This window comes from Panulirus ornatus, chromosome 23 (assembly GCF_036320965.1).
Source record: "Panulirus ornatus isolate Po-2019 chromosome 23, ASM3632096v1, whole genome shotgun sequence".
Classification (NCBI taxonomy): Eukaryota; Metazoa; Arthropoda; class Malacostraca; order Decapoda; family Palinuridae; genus Panulirus; species Panulirus ornatus.
The window spans coordinates 15,070,968-15,095,732 of record NC_092246.1 but is presented as its reverse complement, the minus strand read 5'-3'; the positions used below and the strand labels follow the sequence as shown (position 1 = coordinate 15,095,732).

At 41.6% G+C, this 24,765-nt stretch overlaps 1 protein-coding gene across 3 annotated transcripts in view; it reads left to right on the top strand.

Moving 5' to 3' along the window:
• The first annotated feature begins 312 nt into the window (after window positions 1-312).
• LOC139756817 (UDP-glycosyltransferase UGT5-like) overlaps window positions 313-24,765 on the top strand; it is a 41,840-nt gene continuing 17,387 nt past the window's right edge. Inside the window, exons 1-4 of one of the 3 annotated variants that reach the window (XM_071676633.1) lie at window positions 313-447; window positions 6,570-6,749; window positions 18,454-18,574; window positions 22,174-22,304. In XM_071676633.1, the coding sequence (XP_071532734.1) occupies window positions 6,621-6,749; window positions 18,454-18,574; window positions 22,174-22,304 (381 nt within the window). In that variant the 5' untranslated portion in view covers window positions 313-447; window positions 6,570-6,620. Of the gene's footprint in view, window positions 624-6,569; window positions 6,750-18,453; window positions 18,575-22,173; window positions 22,305-24,765 lie in introns of all 3 variants that reach the window. The other 2 variants (XM_071676634.1, XM_071676632.1) reach the window with 2 other exon arrangements.

Genomic DNA, 24,765 nt, shown 5'->3' with positions numbered 1-24,765 from the left:
ATCCCAGGACGTGATGAAACTGGAAAGATAAAACTGTAAACAAGTCTTGCTGCATCACCTAGACTCATTATGCCCCCAAGGGCAGGTTATGTCAGGTCTCAGCTCCTTTTCGAGATACAGATTGCAATGGCAAAATGTTATTCCGTTCATGACTTCAAAAAAAGATCCATCTTTGGAAAGATCATTCCTCGTTGCATATCAGTATAATGAATTCAACAGATTCGTAAGCGAGCAGAATTGGTTTACGTTACGAGGAAGGGAAATGATAAGGCTTATGATAAAGTACATGGCAGGCGTGTGATGCTCACTTTTGTAATCATGATCAAGCAAGATTTTCTACAAGTGTGTCATGCGTGCTGTGGTCAGTCCTCGTTTGTCAGGAGAACATTAAACATCGTCTCTTCTCCATTGCATGGGCTCTACACCGAGGACCCTCCTGCTTGCAAGGCTACCTTTAATTCCACTGATCATTCAATAGTACGAGGTGTGTAAGACTTGGATGTAGATAGTGGTCTGTAGTTTTGGTGCATTGCATATGACAGCAACAGAACAGATGTGAACGAACAAGGACTTTTCTTCGACCGTTTCTGGCGCTATATCTCTAGCGCGGAAGGGAGACTTGTGTAAGTATCAGGAGAGACTGAGTGTAGAATGGCAAAAGGTGAGAGTAAATGACGTAACGGGAGTGGGTGAGAAATGGGATGTATTTAGGGAAGCAGTGATGGCTTGTGCAAAAGAAGCAAGAGGTATGAGAAAGGTAAGAGATGAGCAGATTAGAAAGGGTAGTGAGTGGTAGGATGAAGAAGTAAAGTTGTTAGTGAAAGAAAAAAAAAAAATGGACGCTATTTGTAGAGAAGCAGTGCAAATGACTGGGAGATGTATGAAAGAAAGTAGCAAGAGGTCAAGAGAAAGGTGCAAGAGATGAAAAGAGGGCAATGAGAGTTGGGGTAAGAGAGATTCATTAAATCTTAGGGAGAATGAAAAAATGTTTTGGAAAGAGGTAAATAAAGTGCGGTGAAGGGGGCAAATGGGGAAGTGATAACAGGTAGTGAGAAAGTGAGAAAGAGATGGAGTGAATATTTTGAAGGTTTGTTGAATGTGTTTGATGACAGAGTGGTAGATATAGGGTGTTTTGGTCAGGGTAGTGTGCGAAGTGAGAGGGTCAGGGAGAATGGTTTGGTAAACAGAGAATTGGTAGTGAAAGCTTTGCATAAGATGAAAGCCGGCAAGGTGGCGGGTTTGGATGGTATTGTAGTGGAATTTATCAAAGAAGGAGGTGACTGCGTTGTTGATTGGCTGGTAAGGATATTTACTGTAGGTATGGATCATGGCGAAGTGCCTGAGGATTGGCGGAATGCATGCACAGTGCCACTGTACAAAGGCAAAGGGGATAAAGGTGAGTGTTTAAATTAAAGAGGCATAAGATTGTTGAGTATTCCTGGGAAATTATATGGGAGGGTATTGATTGAGAAGGTAAAGGCATGTACAGAGCATCAGATTGTGGAAGAGCGGTGTGATTTCAGAAGTGGTAGAGGATGTTTGGATCAGGTGTTTGCTTCAAAGAATGTGAGGGAGAAATACTTAGAAAAAGCAGATGGATTTGTATGTAGCATTTATGGATCAAAAAAAGGCATATGGTAGGGTTGATAGAGATGCTTTGTCGAAGATCTTAAGAGCACATGGTGTGGGAAGTAAGTTGCTAGAAGCAGTGAAAAGTTTTTACCAAGGATGTAAGACATTTGCACGAGTAGGGAGAGAGGAAAGTGATTGGTTCCTAGTGAATGTCGGTTTGTGGCAGGGGTGCATGATGTCTTCATGGTTGTTTAATTTGTTTATGGATGGGGTGGTTAGGGAGGTGAATGCAAGAGTTTTGGAGAGAGGGGCAAGTATGCAGGCTTAGGAAATGAGTTGGCTGTTGCTCGCTGATGATACAGCGCTGGTGGCTGATTCGGGTGAGAAACTGCAGAAGTTGGTGGCTGAGCTTGGTAAAGTGTGAGAAAGAAGAAAGTTGAGAATAGATGTGAATAAGAGAATGGTTACTAGGTTCAGTAGGGTTGTTGGACAAGTTAATTGGGAGGTAAGTTTGAATGGAGAAAAACTGAAGGAAGTGAATTGTTTTAGATATCTCGGAGTGGACTTAGCAGCGGATGGAACCATGGAACCGGAAGTGATTCAGAGGGTGGGGGGGAGGGGGGGAGTTTAAGGTTCTAGAAATGTTGAAGAATGTGTGGAAGGCAAGAACATTATCTCAGAGAGCAAAAATGGGAATGTTTGAATGGAATAGTGGTTCTAACAATGCTACATGATTGCAAGGCATGGGCTATAGATATGGTTGTGAGGAGGAGGTTGGATGTGGTATGAGGAGGTTTGATCGAGTAAGTAATGAAAGGGTAAAAAGGATGTGTGGTAATAAAAAGAGTGTGAGCTAGAGAGCTAAAGAGGGTGTGTTGAAATGGTTTGGACGCATGGAGAGTATGAGTGAGGAAAGATTGACAAAGAGGATACATGTGTCAGATGTGGAGGGAAGAAGGAAAACTGGGAGATCAAATTGGAGGTGGAAGGATGGAGTGAGTGAAAAAGATTTTGAACGATCAGGGCCTGAACATACGGGAGAGTGAAAGGCGTGCAAGGAATAGAGTAAATTGGAACGATGTTATATACTGGGGACGACGTGCTGTCAATGGATTGAACGAGAGCACGTGAAGCGTCTGGTAGCGCCAGGTAACAGACAATGAACGACCCATCCACTCATATACACACATATATATGCACATAAACTCCCATACATATACATGTAATTACACATATCAACATATGCATACACATAAATACACATACACAGATATATACATATATACAGATGTATATATTCATACTTGCTTGCTTTCAATCCATTTCCGGCGCCACCACGCCCTACAGGAAACAGCATTGCTACCCTCCGCTTCAGCGAGGTAGCTCCAGGAAAAGAGACAAAAAAGGCCACATTCGTTCACACTCAGTCTCTAACTGTCATGTGTGATGCACTGAAACCACAGCTTCCTATCCACATCCAGGCCCTACAGACCTTTCCATGGTTTACCCCAGACGTTTCACATGCTCTGGTTCAGTCCACAAAGAGCATGTCGACCCTGGTATATCACATCTTTCCAATTCACTCTCTTCCTTCCACGCCTCTCTCCCTCTCGCATTTTAAGGCCCCGATCGCTCAAAAGCTTTCTCACTTCATCCTTCCACCTCCAATTAGGCTTCCCGCTTCTCCTTGTTCCCTCCACCTCTGACACATATATTCTCTTTTTATTACCATACTTCTCTTTTACTCTTTCATCACTTATTCGATGAAACTACCTAACACCACATATTGTCCTGAAACAGTTCATTTCCAACACATCCACCTTCCTCCGTACAACCCTATCTACATCTGATGCTCCGCAACCATATGATAGTGTTGGAACTACAGTTCCTTTAAACATATCCATTTTCGCTCTCCGAGATAACGTTCTCTCCTTCCACATATTCTTCATCATTCCCAGAACCTTAGCTCCCTCCCCCGCCCTGTGACTCGCATTCGCTTTCATGGTTCTATTTCCTGCTAAGTCCACTCCCAGATATTTGAAACACTTCACTTCCTCCCGGTTTCTCTCCATTCAAACTTACATCCCAATCAACCTGTCCCTCCACCTAACTGAACCTAATAACTTTGCTCTTACTCACATTCACTCTCAACTTTCTCCTTTCTCACACTTTTCCAAATTCAGTCACCAACTTATGCAGCTTCTCACCCGAATCAACCACTAGAGCTGTAGCATCGGCTAACAAGTGACTCATTTCTCAGGCCCCCTCATCCCCAACAGACTGCATACTCGCCTCTCTCTCTCTCTCTCTCTCTCTCCCCTCTCTCTCTCTCTCTCTCTCTCTCTCTCTCTCTCTCTCTCTCTCTCTCTCTCTCTCTCTCTCTCTCTCTCTCTCTCTCTCTCTCTCTCTCTCTCTCTCTCTCTCTCTCTCTCTCTCTCTCTCTCTCTCTCTCTCTCTCTCTCTCTTTCTCTATCCAAAACTCTTGCATTTACTTCTCTCACCACCCCATCCATAAACAAATCAAACAACCACAGGGACATCACACACCCCTGCCGCAGACCGAACTTCACTGGGAACCAGTCACTCATCTCTTCCTACTCGTACACATGCCTTACATCCTTGGTAAAAACTTTTCACTGCTTCTGGCAATTTACCTCCCACACCATAAACTCTTAAGACCTTCCACAAAGCATCTCTGTCAACCCTATCATAACCCTTCTCCAGATCCACAAATGCCACATACAAATCCATTTGTTTTTCTGATTATTTCTCACGCACATTCTTCAAAGGAAAGAATTGATCCAAACATCCTTTACCATTTCTAAAATCACACTGCTCTTCCCCAATCTGATGCTCTGTACATGCCTTCACCCTCTCAATTAATACCCTCCCATATAATTTACCAGGAGTACTCAAGAAACTTATGTCTCTGTAGTTTGAACAGTCACCTATGCCTTTGTACAAAGGCACTGTGAATGCTTTCCGCCAATCCTCAGGCACTTCATCATGATCCACATATACATTGAATATCCTCACCAACCAGTCAACAACACAGTCACCTCCTTTTCTGATGAATTCCACTGCAATGATATCCAAACCCGTCGCCTTGCCGGCTTTCATCTTATGCAAAGCTTTCACTACCTCTTCTCTGTTTACCAAACCATTCTCCCTGACCCTCTCATTTCCGCACAACATCCCGACCAAAACACCCAATATCCGCCAAACTATCATCAAACAGCATTCAACAAACTTTCAGAATATATAGATACGTTATTTGTTATCTGCTATTCTTTTTTTGAAGTTGGAGGAACTTTTAACATGTTGAAGGACTACTTGCATGAAGATGCTTCCAAAGTTTGCCCCTTTATTCCCTGGTAGCACACCCACCATCTTTGTTTATCATGAAATGTTAGGATAGAAATACCAACACTTATGTGTTTGTTGTTGCCAGGTATTATATCGGACCCATACTGCTGTTTCGTGTGGTTGCCAGGTATCATATCGGACCCATACTGCTGTTCGTGTGGTTGCCAGATACCATATCAGACCCATACTGCTGTTCGTGTGGTTGCCAGGTATCATATCGGACCCATACTGCTGTTCGTGTGGTTGCCAGGTATCATATCGGACCCATACTGCTGTTCGCGTGGTTGCCAGATACCATATCAGACCCATACTGCTGTTCGTGTGGTTGCCAGGTATCATATCGGACCCATACTGCTGTTCGTGTGGTTGCCAGGTATTATATCGGACCCATACTGCTGTTCGTGTGGTTGCCAGGTATCATATCGGACCCATACTGCTGTTCGTGTGGTTGCCAGGTATCATATCAGACCCATACTGCTGTTCGTGTGGTTGCCAGGTACCATATCAGACCCATACTGCTATTCGTGTGGTAGCCAGGTATCATATCAGACCCATACTGCTGTAAGTGTGGTAACCAGGTATCATATCAAAGCCATACTGTTGTTCGTATGGTTGCCAGGTATCATATCAAAGCCATACTGTTGTTCGTATGGTTACCAGGTATCATATCAAAGCCATACTGTTGTTCGTATGGTTACCAGGTATCATATCAAAGCCTTACTGCTGTTCGTAACTTCTCTATATACCATCACATAGGTCTTAACACTCAGCGTACTTAAGCTTGTCAGTTACCATCAGCAGTCGCTATGGTTGTCCTGGGAACATAAATTCTCCACGATATTCCTTAACACTAATGTAATCCTTACTTCTCTCCTGTGGGATTTTGTCTGAAAACTTTAATGTAATCCTTACTTCTCTGCTACGGGATTTTGTCTGAAAACTTTAATGTAATCCTTACTTCTCTGCTACGGGATTTTGTCTGAAAACTTTAATGTAATCTTACTTCTCTGCTACGGGATTTTTCCTTGAAACTCAAACATTTCCCTTACATCTCTGCTGTGCAATATTCCCTTAAAACTCTAATGTAATCCTTACTTTCTACTGTGTTTTTTTTTTTTTCCAAAAACTTTAACTGTAATCATTACTTTCGCCTGCTGTTAGATTTTTTCTTTGAAGTTCTAATGTGATCCTTACTCCTCTCCTGTGAGATTTTTCTTTATAACTCTAATGTTATCTTTACTTGCCTGCTGTGTTTTTTTTTTTCCCTAGAACCTTTAATGATATCATTACATCTTTCTTGTCGAAAGTTTTTTCCTCGTTCAGAAAAAAACAAACTTGAAGTGATAAAGTTTAGAATGCATTTCACATCCAATAAATGATTAGTCTGTTACATAGAGCGAGGTTGGATAGCAATGATACAAAAGAAAAAAAAAACAAACATATCATCTGAAATGAAATTTCCTACTAAATTCAGTGTCTTTCCAACTGTAACACATACACACACACACACACACACACACACACACACACACTCACACACACACACACACACACACACACACACACACACAATGGATTGCTGTAGTTTGACGTGAAAATTATTAAAGATACATACATCTATTTTTTTTCAGCTGGATGCAAAATGCTCTTACTTTACCTTCTCCTTGCTGTAACTGGAGGCAATGCCTAAGGTAAACCTTCCACATCCAGCCAGGTCTTACAATATCCTGCTGCCAATGCCAGGATCGGACGCGAATCACTGGAATCTTCTCATACCCCTCACAAAGGCACTGGCGGACCGAGGTCATAAGGTAAGTAATATTCATCGCATATATATATATATATATATATATTATATATATATATAATATATATATATATATATATATATATTTTCTTTTTTTTATACTAGTCGCCATTTCCCGCGTTTGGGGTTAGGTTAGATAGAGACTGGGCCTTATTTGGAATATCTCCCTGGCACCCTCTGTTCCATCTTTTGGAAAATGAAAAAAAAACGTGAGGGGTGGGAATGTTTCAGCCCCCGCTCCCTTCCCTTTTAGTAGCTTCGACGGACACGCCAGGGAATAGTTGGGAAGTATTCTTTCTCCCCTTATCCCCAGTGGAGCTATATATATATATATATTATATATATACTATCTATATATCTCTATAATATATAATATATATCTATATATATCTATATTCTATTTTTTTTTTTCCTTTTTTTGCTTTATCGCTGTCTCCCGCGTTTGCTGATGTCGCGCAAGGAAACAGACGAAGAAATGGCCCAACCCACCCCCATACACATGCCTTGATTCAATCCACTGACAGCACGTCAACCCCGGTATACCACATCGCTCCAATTCACTCTATTCTTTGCCCTCCTTTCACCCTCTTGCATGTTCAGGCCCCGATCACACAAAATCTTTTTCACTCCATCTTTCCACCTCCAATTTGGTCTCCCTCTTCTCCTCGCTCCCTCCACCTCCGACACATATATCCTCTTGGTCAATCTTTCCTCACTCATTCTCTCCATGTGACCAAACCATTTCAAAACACCCTCTTCTGCTCTCTCAACCACGCTCTTTTTATTTCCACACATCTCTCTTACCCTTACGTTACTTACTCGATCAAACCACCTCACACCACACATTGTCCTCAAACATCTCATTTCCAGCACATCCATCCTCCTGCGCACAACTCTATCCATAGTCCACGCCTCGCAACCATACAACATTGTTGGAACCACTATTCCTTCAAACATACCCATTTTTGCTTTCCGAGATAATGTTCTCGACTTCCACACATTCTTCAAGGCTCCCAGAATTTTCGCCCCCTCCCACACCCTATGATCCACTTCCGCTTCCATGGTTCCATCCATCGCCAGATCCACTCCCAGATATCTAAAACACTTCACTTCCTCCAGTTTTTCTCCATTCAAACTCATCTCCCAATTGAATTGACCCTCAACCCTACTGTACCTAATAACCTTGCTCTTATTCACATTTACTCTTAACTTTCTTCTTTCACACACTTTACCAAACTCAGTTACCAGCTTCTGCAGTTTCTCACATGAATCAGCCACCAGCGCTGTATCATCAGCGAACAACAACTGACTCACTTCCCAAGCTCTCTCATCCCCAACAGACTTCATACTTGCCCCTCTTTCCAAAACTCTTGCATTCACCTCCCTAACAACCCCATCCATAAACAAATTAAACAACCATGGAGACATCACACACCCCTGCCGCAAACCTACATTCACTGAGAACCAATCACTTTCCTCTCTTCCTACACGTACACATGCCTTACATCCTCGATAAAAACTTTTCACTGCTTCTAACAACTTGCCTCCCACACCATATATTCTTAATACCTTCCACAGAGCATCTCTATCAACTCTATCATATGCCTTCTCCAGATCCATAAATGCTACATACAAATCCGTTTTCTTTTCTAAGTATTTCTCACATACATTCTTCAAAGCAAACACCTGATCCACACATCCTCTACCACTTCTGAAACCACACTGCTCTTCCCCAATCTGATGCTCTGTACATGCCTTCACCCTCTCAATCAATACCCTCCATTATAATTTGCCAGGAATACTCAACAAACTTATACCTCTGTAATCTGAGCACTCACTCTTATCCCCTTTGCCTTTGTACAATGGCACTATGCACGCATTCCGCCAATCCTCAGGCACCTCACCATGAGTCATACATACATTAAATAACCTTACCAACCAGTCAACAATACAGTCACCCCCTTTTTTAATAAATTCCACTGCAATACCATCCAAACCTGCTGCCTTGCCGGCTTTCATCTTCCGCAAAGCTTTTACTACCTCTTCTCTGTTTACCAACTCATTTTCCCTAACCCTCGCACTTTGCACACCACCTCGACCAAAACACCCTATATCTGCCACTCTATCATCAAACACATTCAACAAACCTTCAAAACACTCACTCCATCTCCTTCTCACATCACCACTACTTGTTATCACCTCCCCATTTGCGCCCTTCACTGAAGTTCCCATTTGCTCCCTTGTTTTACGCACTTAATTTACCTCCTTCCAGGACATCTTTTTATTCTCCCTAAAATTTAATGATACTCTCTCACCCCAACTCTCATTTGCCCTTTTTTTCACCTCTTGCACCTTTCTCTTGACCTCCTGTCTCTTTCTTTTATACGTCTCCCACTCAATTTCATTTTTTCCCTGCAAAAATCGTCCAAATGCCTCTCTCTTCTCTTTCACTAATACTCTTACTTCTTCATCCCACCACTCACTACCCTTTCTAATCAACCCACCTCCCACTCTTCTCATGCCACAAGCATCTTTTGCGCAATCCATCACTGATTCCCTAAATACATCCCATTCCTCCCCCACTCCCCTTACTTCCATTGTTCTCACCTTTTTCCATTCTGTACTCAGTCTCTCCTGGTACTTCCTCACACAAGTCTCCTTCCCAAGCTCACTTACTCTCACCACCCTCTTCACCCCAACATTCACTCTTCTTTTCTGAAAACCCATACAAATCTTCACCTTAGCCTCCACAAGATAATGATCAGACATCCCTCCAGTTGTACCTCTCAGCACATTAACATCCAAAAGTCTCTTTTTCGCGCGCCTGTCAATTAACACGTAATCCAATAACGCTCTCTGGCCATCTCTCCTACTTCCATAAGTATACTTATGTATATCTCGCTTTTTAAACCAGGTATTCCCAATCAACAGTCCTTTTTCAGCACATAAATCTACAAGCTCTTCACCATTTCCATTTACAACACTGAACACCCCATGTATACCAATTATTCCCTCAACTGCCACATTACTCACCTTTGCATTCAAATCACCCAACACTATAACCCGGTCTCGTGCATCAAAACCACTAACACACTCATTCAGCTGCTCCCAAAACACTATATATATATATATATATATATATATATATATATATATATATATATATATATATATATATATATATATATATATATATATATATATATATATATATATATATATATATATATATATATATATATATATATATATATATATATATATATATATATATATATATATATATATATATATATATATATATATATATATATATATATATATATATATATATATATATATATATATATATATATATATATATATATATATATATATATATATATATATATATATATATATATATATATATATATATATATATATATATATATATATATATATATATATATATATATATCCCTGGGGATAGGGGAGAAAGAATACTTTCCACGCATTCCTCACGTGTCGTAGAAGGCGACTAAAGGGGACCTGAGCGGGGGGCCAGAAACCCTCTCATCCTTGTATTTAAACTTTCTAAAAGGGGAAACAGAAGAAGGAGTCACGAGGGGAATGCTCATCCTCATCGAAGGCTCAAATTGGGGTGTCTAAATGTGTGTGGATGTAACCAAGATGAGAAAAAAGGAGAGATAGGTAGTATGTTTGAGGAAAGGAACCTGGATGTTTTGACTCTGAGTGAAACGAAGTTCAAGGGTAAAGGGGAAGTATTGTCTGGAATGTCTAGGGAGTAAAGTTAGGGGTTAGTGAGAGGACAAGAGCAAGGAAAGGAGTTGCACTACTCCTGAAACAGGAGTTGTGGGAGTATGTGATAGAGTGTAAGAAAGTAAACTCTAGATTGATGTGGGTGAAACTGAAAGTTGATGGAGAGAGATGGGTGATTATTGGTGCATATGCACCTGGGCATGAGAAGAAAGATCATGAGAGGCAAGTGTTTTGGGAGCAGCTAAATGAGTGTGTTAGTGGTTTTGATGCACAAGACCGGGTTATAGTGATGGGTGATTTGAATGCAAAGATGAGTAATGTGGCAATTGAGGGAATAATTGGTATACATGGGGTGTTCAGTGTTTTAAATGGAAATGGTGAAGAGCTTGTAGATTTATGTGCTGAAAAAGGACTGGTGATTGGGAATACCTGATTTAAAAAGCGAGATATGCATAAGCATACGCATATGAATAGGAGAGATGGCGAGAGTGCGTTATTGGATTACGTGTATAATTGATAGGCGCGCGAAAGAGAGACTTTTGGATGTTAATGTGCTGAGAGGTGCAACTGGAGGGATGTCTGATCATTATCTTGTGGAGGCGAAGGTGAAGATTTGTAGGGGTTTTCAGAAAAGAAGAAAGAATGTTGGAGTGAAGAGCGTGGCGAGAGTAAGTGAGCTTGGGAACGAGACTTGTGTGAGGAAGTACCAGGAGAGACTGAGTACAGAATGGAAAAAGGTGAGAACAAAGGTGGTAAGGGGAGTGGGGGAGGAATGGGATGTATTTAGGGAAGCAGTGATGGCTTGCGCAAAAGATGATTGTGGCATGAGAAGCGTGGGAGGTGGGTTGATTAGAAAGGGTAGTGAGTGGTGGGATGAAGAAGTAAGATTATTAGTGAAAGAGAAGAATGACGCATTTGGACGATTTTTGCAGAGAAAAAAATGCAAATGAGTGGGAGATGTATAAAAGAAAGAGGTCAAAAGAAAGGTGCAAGAGGTGAAAAAGAGGGCAAATGAGAGTTGGGGTGAGAGAGTATCATTGGATTTTGGGGAGAATAAAAAGATGCTTTGGAGGGAGGTAAATAAATTGCATGGGACAAGGGAGCAAATGTGGACTTCAGTGAGGGGGGCTGGTGGGCAGGCGATAACAAGTAAGGGTGATGCGAGAGGGAGATGGAGTGAGTGTTCTGAGGGTTTGTTGAGTATGTTTGATGATCGAGTGGCAGATATAGGGTGTTTTGGTCGAGGTGGTGTGGAAAGTGAGAGGGTTAGGGACAATGATTTGGTAAACAGAGAAGAGGTAGAAAAAGCTTTGCGGAAGATGAAAGCCGGCAAGGCAGCAGGTTTGGATGGTATTGCAGTGGAATTTATTAAAAAAGGGGATGACTGTGTTGTTGACTGGTTGGTAAGGTTATTTAATGTATGTATGATTCATGGTGAGGTGCCTGAGGGTTGGCGGAATGCTTGCATAGTGCCATTGTACATAGGCAAAGGGGATAAGAGTGGGAGCTCAAACTACAGAGGTATAAGTTTGTTGAGTATTCCAGGTAAATTATATGGGAGGGTATTGATTGAGATAGTGAAGGCATGTACAGAGCATCAGATTGGGGAAGAGCAGTTTGACTTCAGAACAGGGAGAGGATGTGTGGATCAAGTGCTTGCTTTGAAGAATGTATGTGAGAAATACTTAGAAAAGCAAATGGATTTGTATGTAGCATTATGGATCTGGAGAAGGCATATGATAGAGTTGATAGAGATGCGCTGTGGAAGGTTTTAAGAATATATGGTGTGGGAGGCAAGTTGTTAGAAGCAGTGAAAAGTTTTTATCGAGGATGTAAGGCATGTGTACGTGAAGGAAGAGAGGAAAGTGATTGGTTCTCAGTGAATGTAGGTTTGCGGCAGGGGTGTGTGATGTCTCCATGGTTGTTTAATTTGTTTATGGATGGGGTTGTTAGGGAGGTGAATGCAAGAGTTTTGGAAAGAGGGGCAAGTATGCAGTCTGTTGTGGATGAGAGAGCTTGAGAAGTGAGTCAGTTGTTGTTCGCTGATGATACAGCGCTGGTGGCTGATTCACGTCAGAAACTGCAGTAGCTGGTAACTGAGTTTGGTAAAGTGTGTGAAAGAAGAAAGTTAAGAGTAAATGTGAATAAGAGCAAGGTTATTAGGTACAGTAGGGTTGAGGGTCAAGTTAGTTGGGAGGTAAGTTTGAATGGAGAAAAACTGGAGGAAGTAAAGTGTTTTAGATATCTGGGAGTGGATCTAGCAAGCGGATGGAACCATGGAAGCGGAAGTGAATCATAGGGTGGGGGAGGGGGCGAAATTTCTGGGAGCCTTGAAGAATGTTTGGTCGAATGTTTGGTAGTGATTGGGGATGAAGAAGTAAGATTATCAAGTGAAAGAGAAGAGTGAGGCAATTGGACGATTTTTGCAGGGAAAAAATGCAAATGAGTAGGAGATGTATAAAAGAAAGAGGCAGGAGTTCAAGAGAAAGGTGCAAGAGGTGAAAAAGAGGGCAAATGAGAGATGGGGCTGAGAGAGTATCATTGGATTTTGGGGAGAATAAGATGTTTTGGAGGGAGGTAAATAAAGTGCTTGGGACAGTGGAGCAAATGGGGACTTCAGTGAGGGGGGCTGGTGGGGCAGGTGATAACAAGTAATGGTGATGCGAGATGGAGATGGAGTGAGTGTTTTGAGGGTTTGTTGAGTGTGTTTGATGATAGAGTGGCAGATATAGGGTGTGTTGGTCGAGGTGGTGTGAAAGTGAGAGGGTTAGGGAAAATGATTTGGTAAACAGAGAAGAGGTAGTAAAAGCTTTGCGGAAGATGAAAGCCGGCAAGGCAGCAGTTTGGATGGTATTGCAGTGGAATTTATTAAAAAAGGGGATGACTGTGTTGTTGACTGGTTGGTAAGGTTATTTAATGTATATATGATTCATGGTGAGGTGTCTGAGGATTGGCGGCCTGCTTGCATAGTGCCATTGTACAAAGGCAAAGGGGATAAGAGTGAGTGCTCAAATTACAGAGGTATAAGTTTGTTGAGTATTCCTGGTAAATTATATGGGGAGGTATTGATTGAGAGGGTGAAGTCATGTACAGAGCATCAGATTGGGGAAGAGCAGTGTGACTTCAGAACAGGTAGAGGATGTGTGGATCAGGTGCTTGCTTTGAAGAATGTATGTGAGAAATACTTAGAAAAGCAAATGGATTTGTATGTAGCATTTATGGATCTGGAGAAGGCATATGATTGAGTTGATAGAGATGCTCTGTGGAAGGTATTAAAGATATAAGGTGTGGGAGGCAAGTTGTTAGAAGCAGGTGAAAAGTTTTTATCGAGGATGTAAGGCATGTGTACGTGTAGGAAGAGAGGAAAGTGATTGGTTCTCAGTGAATGTAGGTTTGCGGCAGGGGTGTGTGATGTCTCCATGGTTGTTTAATTTGTTTATGGATGGGGTTGTTAGGGAGGTGAATGCAAGAGTTTTGGAAAGAGGGGCAAGTATGAAGTCTGTTGGGGATGAGAGAGCTTGGGATGTGAGTCAGTTGTTGTTCGCTGATGATACAGCGCTAGTGGCTGATTCACGTGAGAAACTACAGAAGCTGGTAACTGAGTTTGGTAAAGTGTGTGAAAAAAGAAAGTTATGAGTAAATGTGAATAAGAGCAAGGTTATTAGGTACAACAGGGTTGAGGGTCAAGTCAGTTGGGAGGTAAGTTTGAATGGAGAAAAACTGGAGGAAGTAAAGTGTTTTAGATATCTGGGAGTGGATCTTGCAAACGGATGGAACCATGGAAGCGGAAGTGAATCATAGGGTGGGGGAGGGGGCGAAGTTTCTGGGAGCCTTGAAGAATGTTTGGACGTCGAGAACATTATCTCGGAAAGCAAAAATGGGTATGTTTGAAGGAATAGTGGTTCCAGCAATGTTGAATGGTTGCGAGGCGTGGGCTATGGATAGAGTTGTGCGCAGGAGGGTGAACGTGCTGGAAATGAGATGTTTGAGGACAATATGTGGTGTGAGGTGGTTTGATCGAGTAAGTAATGTAAGGGTAAGAGAGGTGTGTGGAAATAAAACGAGTGTGGTTGAGAGAGCACGAGAGGATGCTTTCAAATGGTTTGGGCACATGGAGAGAATGAGTGAGGAAAGATTGAGCAAGAGGATATATGTGTCGGAGGTGGAGGGAACGTGGAGAAGTGGGAGACCAAATTGAAGGTGGAAAGATGGAGTGAAAAAGATTTTGAGTGATCGGGGTCTAAACATGCAGGAGGGTGAAAGGCGTGCAAGGAATAGAGTGAATTGGAACGATGTGGTATACCGGGGTTGACGTGCTGTCAATGGATTGAACCAGGGCATGTGAAGCGTCTGGGGTAAACTATGGAAAGTTCTGTGGGGCCTGGATGTGGAAAGGGAGCTGTTGTTTCGGTGCATTATTTCATGACAGATAGAGACTGAGTGCGAACGAATGGGGCCTTTGTTGTCTTTTCTTACCTCCCAATTCAGTTGTCCCTCAACCTTACTGAACCCAATAACCTTGCGCTCATTCACATTTACTTTTAGCTGTCTTCTTTCACACACTTTACTAATCTCAGTCATCAACTTCTGCAGTTTCTCACCCCAAATCCGCCACCAGCGCTGTGTCGTCAGCGAAGAAGAGACTCACTTCCCAAGCTCTCTCATCCACAGTAGACTGCATACTTGGCTTTCTCTCCAAAACTCTTGCATTCACCTTCCTAACAACCTCATCCATAAACAAATTATACAACCATGGAGACATCACGCACCCCTGCCGCAAACTGACATTCACTGGGAACTAATCACTTTCCTCTCTTCCTATTCGCACACATGCCTTACATCCTCGATAAAAGCTTTTCACTGCTTCTAGCAAATTACATCCCACACCACATACTCTTAATACCTTCGACAAAGCATCTCTATCAACTCTATCATATGCTTTCTCCAGATCCATAAATGATACATACAAATCCATCTGCTTTTTTAAGTATTTCTTGCATACGTTCCTCGAAGCAAACACTTTATCCACGCATCCTCTACCACTTCTGAAAGCACACTTCTCTTCCCCAATCTGATGCTCTGTACATACCTTGACCCTGTCAATTAATATCCTCCCATATAATTTCCCAGAAATACTCAACCCTTAACCTTTAACCCTTTGCCTTTGTACAATGGCACTGTACATGAATTCCGCCAATCCTCAGGCACTTCAACATGAGCCATACATATATTCAATATCCTCACTAACGAGTCAAAAACACAGTCACTCCCTTTTTTAATAAATTCCCGCCTTGTCGGCTTTTATCTTCCGCAAAGCTTTCTCTACTTCTTCTCTGTTTGCCAAATCATACACAAACGATACAGTCTCAAATATACACCAAACCCTCAACTTAGGGCCAAGTTACCTGCATTAAATTCTCGGAGAAGCTCCAGCCGACAGTGTTATCCGAGCTGTCTTTCAAAGTGCCCATCAGATCGTTGTATTTTCCTATTATAACTTCAGAATGCCGATCAGATCATTGTATTCTCCTATGATAACTTCTGAATTTGAATTCCTATGGTAAACGTCGTTGCTCCCGACATCCGGGACTTTAATGTCTTGAACTTTTCTGTTTAATGCGGGAAATCCTGGCACCAGGGCAGACGTGGACTGTACTCTTCGCCCTCGAATTCTCCACCAAGTATTTACCCAGATATCTGACCAGCGAGTCGCCTGTAATCACGGAACGGTCGTCTTCGTTCTTTTCTTGTGAGTCACTTTTGAGTTCTGCAGATCGCTCGCTCGTGGGTATGGCCGACGCCAGAGAGAGAGAGAGAGAGAGAGAGAGAGAGAGAGAGAGAGAGAGAGAGAGAGAGAGAGAGAGAGAGAGAGAGAGAGAGAGAGAGAGAGAGAGAGAGAGAAATCCCATGAGGAAGGCGGAGGGGATGGGCTGGGTGGATGGTTTGAAATGTGACGTAGACTCGGAGGAGGTTATGGGTGATGGGGGAGGAGGAAGGGGGAGGCACTGGGAGTTTGTGTGAGGAAAAGAAGAGGTAGTAGAACCGGGGAAAGGGGGGTGGGGGGTGGGAGAGAGGGTGAAGATGAAGAGATTTAGGAGGGACCGGGTAGGTGGGTTGAGACCTGTTTTATGCATTGGACAGATATGGAAGTGGACGTTGTGTGGGGTAGGGTGCGAGCGGAGGAGGAGGTCGGACCAGGACGGTGCTTGGGGGAAGATCAATGGGGTCAGGTCACGGAGCGCCATTTTCAGACTCTCTGTGTCTTCCCTTTGTATTGACCTTTCTGCAGTTACGACTTTGAGCTCTGCCTTAATTTGACCTACATCGCCTTTGTTTAGATTCCTCTTCCAGGTAACTACAGGTTACACAGAACTTCTCTCCCAGGTTACAACAGGTTACGCTGAACTTCTCTTCCAGGTAACTACAGGTTACGCAGAAGCTCTCTCCCAGGTAGCCACAGGTTACACAGAACTTCTCTCCCAGGTACAATAGGTTACGCAGAACTTCTCTCCCAGGTACAGTAGGTTACGCAGAACTTCTCTTCCAGGTAACTACAGGTTACACAGAACTTCTCTCCCAGGTTACAACAGGTTACGCTGAACTTCTCTTCCAGGTAACTACAGGTTACACAGAACCTCTCTCCCAGGTTACAACAGTTTACGCAGAACAAAAACAATCTCTGTACGCTCTATCTGACCTTGTTGTCAAAAAATCCTGGTGTCATCGTAATAAGACAATAGATGACACAAATGCACACTGAAAAGTCAACAACGGTAATGAAAGTGAAGGAAAACTTACTGTGGCAGAAGCACTTATAGACGGTGATTGATGGCAATGTTCTGTGTGACCTTGGTGGCTTGTTGGCCCGAGGGTGACCTCACTAGGCCTGATAACTGAGCACAGAACGACACGTCCAGCCACTACCAGCTCCCGAGACGTAATGAGATTATATAACTGGTATAAATGATATGTCTAAAATATGGACACATGCAACGACCAAACAGTTGTGACTAGATCCATATTGATGGAGGCTAAGGGAAGAGGAACATGCGAGTCTTACGAAACGGGGGGCGGGGGGTATCAGAGGAGAGACACAGGATGAAGCATCTGGGATCAGAAAGCTGGGGAAATTATTTGAATCTGTTGAGAAACAGGATGACAAGTTAACACAGATGAAAGGGGGAGGGGGAGAAAATAAGGAAATGAGTGATCAAAGATCTAGAGAGAGAGAGAGAGAGAGAGAGAGAGAGAGAGAGAGAGAGAGAGAGAGAGAGAGAGAGAGAGAGAGAGAGAGAGAGAGAGTTTACACTTGGGACTGTGTATGTTTATGTGCTTACTTTTTAGATCCATACAATTCATAGTTTATCAAAGTGAGTGAAAAACCATAAACTGAAAATACATAGGAAAAATCCATTTGGCAATAAACAGTGTGTGAAAGTAGAATATAAGAACCTTTGCACAGTTTCAAAACTTGAGTTTGACAGGCAGTCTACAATCTATTGCTGATGATCACAATAGATCACAGTGGCTGGGACTGAAGCTTCTCTTTTACTATTCATGATTTCAGTGAGGCTCTGGTACTGAGCTGCAACTAAGGAACGAGGGATCTTACGCGGTAGAGCATTCGCGGTTACGAGACTAGTGTAGGATTTTCTTCCCTATCTATGTGACGAGGAACAGAGGAAGACTCTGCCTCCCTTTCCTTCATCATTATAGTAGTTTGTGTAAGAGTCAAGACATTCCAACAAAGTGCCAGGGAGTCCAGACGAGTGACTGTGTGAGTCAGTGAGGATGAGGAAAAACAAAAACTGGGAAAGAGAAGAGAGAGAGAGAGGGGATGAATGAGCTAGAGTGTGAGGCAGACCAGGGGAAAAAGTGAGAGTCATCTACATGTACTCGAAAAATACATTCTTGTTTCTAATATGTCATTTGTTTTCTTTCCCTAGATTGTAACGCTACAGGCGATCCCAGCGGTATTCAATCACCCAAATATCACAGAGGTCGTCCTTCCGCTGGGACGATCCAATTCTCCGTCGAACCATTTTGACATCAGACGTTCTCTTACAGGTAATCAGATTATCCCTCCAACCCCAACCAGACTGTGAAGTACCTCACATTTCTCTCTCTCTCTCTCTCTCTCTCTCTCTCTCTCTCTCTCTCTCTCTCTCTCTCTCTCTCTCTCTCTCTCTCTCTCTCTCTCTCTTTCTGGTTGAGGACTTAAAACTTTCTTTTATCGTGAGATGAAACACGGATATAATTACTATATATTTACCCTACACGTAGATAAGTAAAAATGGACCAACAGGCGAAAGAGAGCGCATAAATATGGTACAGAATCTATGCAAGTCATTTCATCTGATCCAAGATCACTATAAACTGATAAGAGGAAGCAATACGATCGACCTTGTCTCTACCAGAGATACCACTATCCTCGCACACACACACACACACACACACACACACACACACACACACACGTACGTTAACAGAATGAACAGATCTCACCATAATGCATTTAGGGAGAGTGAATAGAGAAAATTAGAGACCATTAGCTAAGGAGGGAAAAAACCTAATCAAAAAAATGTTGGCGATGAGATAATGGTGCATTATAAAACAAAACACAGAGGATGTGAAGAGCTTGTGGTAAACTGAATGTGTCTTACGATAGGGTGGCAGATATAAGATGTTTTGGTCGGGGTAGTGTGCGACATGAGAGGGTCAGGGAGAATGGTTTGGATAAGAGAGAAGAGGTAGTGAAAGCTTTGCGGAAGATGAAAGCCGGCAAGGTATTGAAGGAGAATTTATTAAAAAAGAGGGTGACTGTGTCGGTGATTGGTTGGTATGGATATTCAGTGCATATATGGATCATGGGGAAGTGCCTGAGGATTGGGGGAATGCATACATAGTGCCGTTGTACAAAGGCAAAGGGGATAAAGGTGTGTGTTCAAATTACAGAGGCATAAGTTTGTTGAGTATTCCTGGGAAATTATATGGGAGGGTATTGATTGAGAGGGTAAAGGCATGTACAAAGGATCAGATTGGGGAAGATCAGTGTGATTTCAGAAGCGGTAGAGGATGTGTGGATCAGGTGTTTGCTTTGAAGAATGTATGAGAGAAATACTTAGGAAAATAGGCAGATTTGTATGTAGCATTTAGGGATCTGGAGAAAGCATATGATAGGGTTGATAGAGATGCTTTGTGGAAGGTTTTAAGAGTATATGGTGTGAGAGATTGATTGCTAGAAGCAGTGAAAAGTTTTTACCAAGGATGTACGGCATGTGTACGATTAGGAAGAGAGGAAAGTGATTGGCTCCCAGTGAATGTCGTTTTGCAGCAGGGGTGCGTGTTGTCTCTATGGTTGTTTAATTAGTTTATGGATGGAGCAGTTAGGGAGGTAAATGCAAGAGTTTTGGAGAGGGGGCATGATAGGGCTTAGGAAGTGAGTCAGTTGTTGTTCGCTAATCATACATTGCTGGTGGCTGATTCGGTTGAGAAACTGCAGGAGTTGGTGACTGAGTTTGGTAAAGTGTGTGAAAGAAGAAAGCTGAGAGTAAATGTGTAATAATCACATCATCAGGGGAGACACAAGCGAGAAATATATAAGTCAGTTGATTTACATTGGAAAGACGAAGCTAGGACGCCTTTTGGTAAATATGACAGAGTTGAATTATTATCATTTCAATCTATGTTCCTTAGGGCATTACGTAATTGTAGTCCAGAGTTTATTGATGATGAGTTTGAGAGACATATTCTATTGGATCTAAGTACCCTCGATCTTTCATTGATAAATCCCTTAAGTTATCAAAGAAATCATTTTATAGAGTTGAGCCCAAACCTCCCGTTGACACCAAGAATCTTTTAGTTCTCCCTTTTGATAATAATTTTACTTTACTTCCCCTGTTGCCTAAATCTTTTAATGTAAATGTTGCCTTCAGCAACAATAATACTATAAAGAATATCTTAATCAGGAATTCACCATAAAATTCTCCTGGATGCATCTATAAAGTGCCATGTGGAAATTGTGACAAATTTTATGTTGGGCAGACTGGTAAGGATCGTTCTGTTAGACTTAAGCAACATAGATACAGTATAAGAACGGGACAATAATCAAATGCCTTGTTTAGTCACGTTAAAAACTATGATCATTGGATTGACTGGAGTAATGCCATCTCAGTTGTTAACTCTAAGTCTATTACCACGAGAAATATCATTGAATCTTCTATTATTGAATACACAAAGAATTATAATCTTAATATTAGTGATGCTTTATACAAATTAGATAACTTTATTGTTGATAAGATTTGTAAAATGATAAGTTTATGAACGCTCGTTGTCTGTCTTGGACAATCGCATGCTTACCAAATGGCGTCCTTGCTTCGTCTCTTCGATGTATATCAACTGACTGTTATATTTCTCTCTTGTGTAATAATCTTGTGTAATAATCTTGTGTAATAATAATCTCGTGTTATAATCACATCATCAGGGGAGACACAGGAGAGAAATATAAGTCAGTTGATATACATCGAAGAGACGAAGCTAGGACGCAATTTGGTGAACATGCGATTGTCCAAGACATAAAACGAGCGTTCATAAACTTATCATTTTACAGATTGTATCAACCATTGAGTTATCTAATTTGTATAGACCATCACTAAAATTAAGATTATAATTCTTTGTGTATTTAATGATAGAAGATTCAATGATATTTCTCGTGGTAATAAAGTAAGAGTTAATAACTGAGATGGCATTACTTAAGTCAATACGATGATCATAGTTTTTAACGTGATTAAACAAGGTATTTGATTCTTGTCCCGTTCTTATACTATATTTATGTTGCTTAAGTCTAACAGAAAGATCCTTACCGGTCTGCCCAACATAAAATTTATCACAATTTCCACATGGCACTTTATAGATGCATCCAAGAGAATCATCTGGTGAATTCCTGATTACGATATTCTTTATAGTATTATTGTTGCTGAAGGCAACATTTACATTAAAGGATTTAAGCAACATGGGAAGTAAAGTAAAATTAATATTAAAAGGGAGAACTAAAAGATTCTTGGTGTAAATGGAAGGTTTGGGCTCAACTCCATAAAATGATTTCTTTGCTAACTTAAGGGATTTATAAATGAAAGATCTAGGGTACTTTAACTTAGATCCAATAGAATATATCTTCTCAATCTCATCATCAATAACTCTGGACTGCAAATACGTAATGCCCTAAGGAACATAGATTGAAATGAAGATAATTCAACTCTGTTGAGATAAGTAATAATGGATATATGAACATACCCGCTGCCTTGCTGGCTTTCATCTTCCGCAAAGCTTTTACTACCTCTTCTCTGTTTACCAAATCATCCTCCCTAACCCTCTCACTTTGCACACCACCTCGACCAAAACACCCTATATCTGCCACTCTGTCATCAAATACATTCAACTGACCTTCAAATTACTCACTCCATTTTAGCTTAGTCAAAATGTTATAGTTAGACTCTCTCTCTCTCTCTCTCTCTCTCTCTCTCTCTCTCTCTCTCTCTCTCTCTCTCTCTCTCTCTCTCTCTCTCTCTCTCTCTCTCATTCAGACCAACACGCTATAGAGTGTAACAGTTTAACGAGCCAATGTGAAGTTCTAGCAGCTCTAACGCGCATGTTATGACTATCCCCAGGTGGAATCCATCTCTTGGAGGAAACGCTTCCTGCCAAAGCATCAAAGTTCTACACGATACCTGTGGTCAAGGACTTCTACAGGAGGAGGAAAGAGTTCGACGTTATCATCACTACTCATATCTTTAATGAAGTGGGTAACAGCATAACGAAATGAGCTGGATTTTGCTGTTCATAGTATCTGTCTTTCACACGAATATCCTTAAGGTTTTCAACCATTCTGATTTTGATTTTGTGTAAGATATGTTTCAATTATGTATCCTTAAATGTCAAATGATGCTCAACACTTTTCCTCACACCAAGACTATATTTCCATTTGAAATTCAATTTTGCATTTGACTATACTCTTTAACAATGCTGGTTGAACTCTCAATCATCAAAATTATATGAACTCTGAAATCTTAGCATATATAAGATTATACGTAGGAAGACAAGCTAAGTTGTTTACTGAATGACAATATGAGCAACAGAATTAGAAGAGAACAGAATTCCATGTAGATGAAAAACAGCCAAGAACTTAATCTCACTATGCTCATTTTTTTTCAGTTATACAAACAATCCTTAGAAATACATCCAACGTTGTTCAAATATTGTTAAGAATCAAGAGACAAACATTATGGGACAAAGCAAAGCGGACACACACACACACGCGCGCGCACACACACACACACACACACACACACACACACACACAGCGAACAAGACCTGAAGGTGAACCGTTTGAGCGGCATATCATCTCACGTTCAGGATATTCTTTCCTATAACAGCCTCCACCATAAACCTTATAAACTAAAGTCGTCCATCAAAAATGGTAGGAAAAAAAAAGATGGAGCAAATCCCTACAATTCTGATCTTCACGTGACGTTCAGACAATCAGTAATTCACAGAGTCGTCAGCACTACCCTGGCCTGATTGATCCCCTTGCCTGCCAGGCCTCCTACAACCCATCACACCTGAGGTGCATGTGATCCCTCACTCTCTCAAGGTAAAGAGCCGGCCGCAGATAAATCAGGCTTTGATACAGAACATCTCAGAATAGTGAGAAATAATCACAACTTGTTTTTCTTGCACGGAAAATATTTCTTCCTCCACAGAATATTTTCCCTAAGTTACCAAACGCCTTAGCTTAGAACGTATGGTGAATCAGCCACTCAAATGATATGAGAAAAGGCAAGTTTTGCTTAGGAACTGGCCCGGGCTCCTTGCCTAATGCCAGCCAGCGGATTGAAAGATGGAGCTGTCAGCTCTACAAATCAATACCATCAGGAGGTTGTATTGACGTGATCCTTCGTATGGATATGAAAATACATCAACTATGATAGTTATATTGCTAGTGATCTGAAGATACCGCAACAGGATCGTGATACAATACACTTCATTTAGATCTATTTTCATGAAAGAAATTCTTCAAAACAAACTGAAATAGAAAAAGAATTAGCTACTGAATCCCTCTAGTTGGAGCGTTCTTCCCACTCAGCCAAGCGGGACTTACCGCAGGGTTATCACATCTGAATACCCAGCCAAGCAGGACTTACCGCAGGGTTATCACATCAGAATACCCAGCCAAGCGGGACTTACCAGAAAGTTATCACATGAGATAGTCATCTGTGCCAATATTCACATAAATCGACCGTTCAGTAGCAGATATCATGCATGAAAAATTTCTAATTCATGGGGAGGTGACACAGGCTTCTAAAAGATATGGTGTGGAATCTCTTAATGTAATCATACGTGGATCAAGGAAGTTAGCAACTTTCGTATCTAGGATTACCAACCTTTGCAGATCCACCTCATCAAACAAGTTCATTTAGGAAGACTTTTACTTCTCAGTCTAATTCCGCAAGTTCAACGTGAATATATGATACATATAAGAACATATTGAACAAGCCAAGGAAGGTGAAGCAATGGAAAATATTCCTTTCCTGGTGGAATTGCTATCATCCAGCTTGTTCAGATGGAAGCCATCCATCACAAACATATCAGGCTGTATGTAACTTTGTTCCCCAAGATTTAATAATAACTCAGCTCTCTCTCCCTCGCTATAGAAACAAAGATTTACTGATTTACTATTGAGAAGGAAAGCTTTTCGGGGAAGGCATTTATGGTACCAACCCTAAAATTATCTTCTTCCTCTTCTTCTTTTTCTACTATAGCGACGAAGTAGCTAGGGATATTTATCCAGGAGCTCCTTCTATCTTTCCTTCAGTAATGTTCTTTATATGAACAGTCAGCCGGGAAAGTATTGTTACAGCTGGGTAAGATGGATATCAGAGTGAGCTCTATGTGTCTGCTCAAATTTGAAGGGTTGAGAAACCTGTTTCCCAGGTGTAGGGCCGGAGGGCGGCTGTTTCACCGAGGAAAAAAAATATGTAGAAATTTTGGAGGAGGTGCTGCTGCTACCCACTGTGACTGCTCTAGTGTTCCCTGGGCCACAACCTTTCTACTTACTTCAGGACAACAGTCCAGCACACACTAGTAGTCGGGTCGTTCAAGTATGGTTTCAGCAACATTCACGTATAACCCTACTGCCACATCCTCCTTAATCTCCGGACCTTAATCCCATAAAACATGTTCTGGGCAGCCTTGACGAGGGC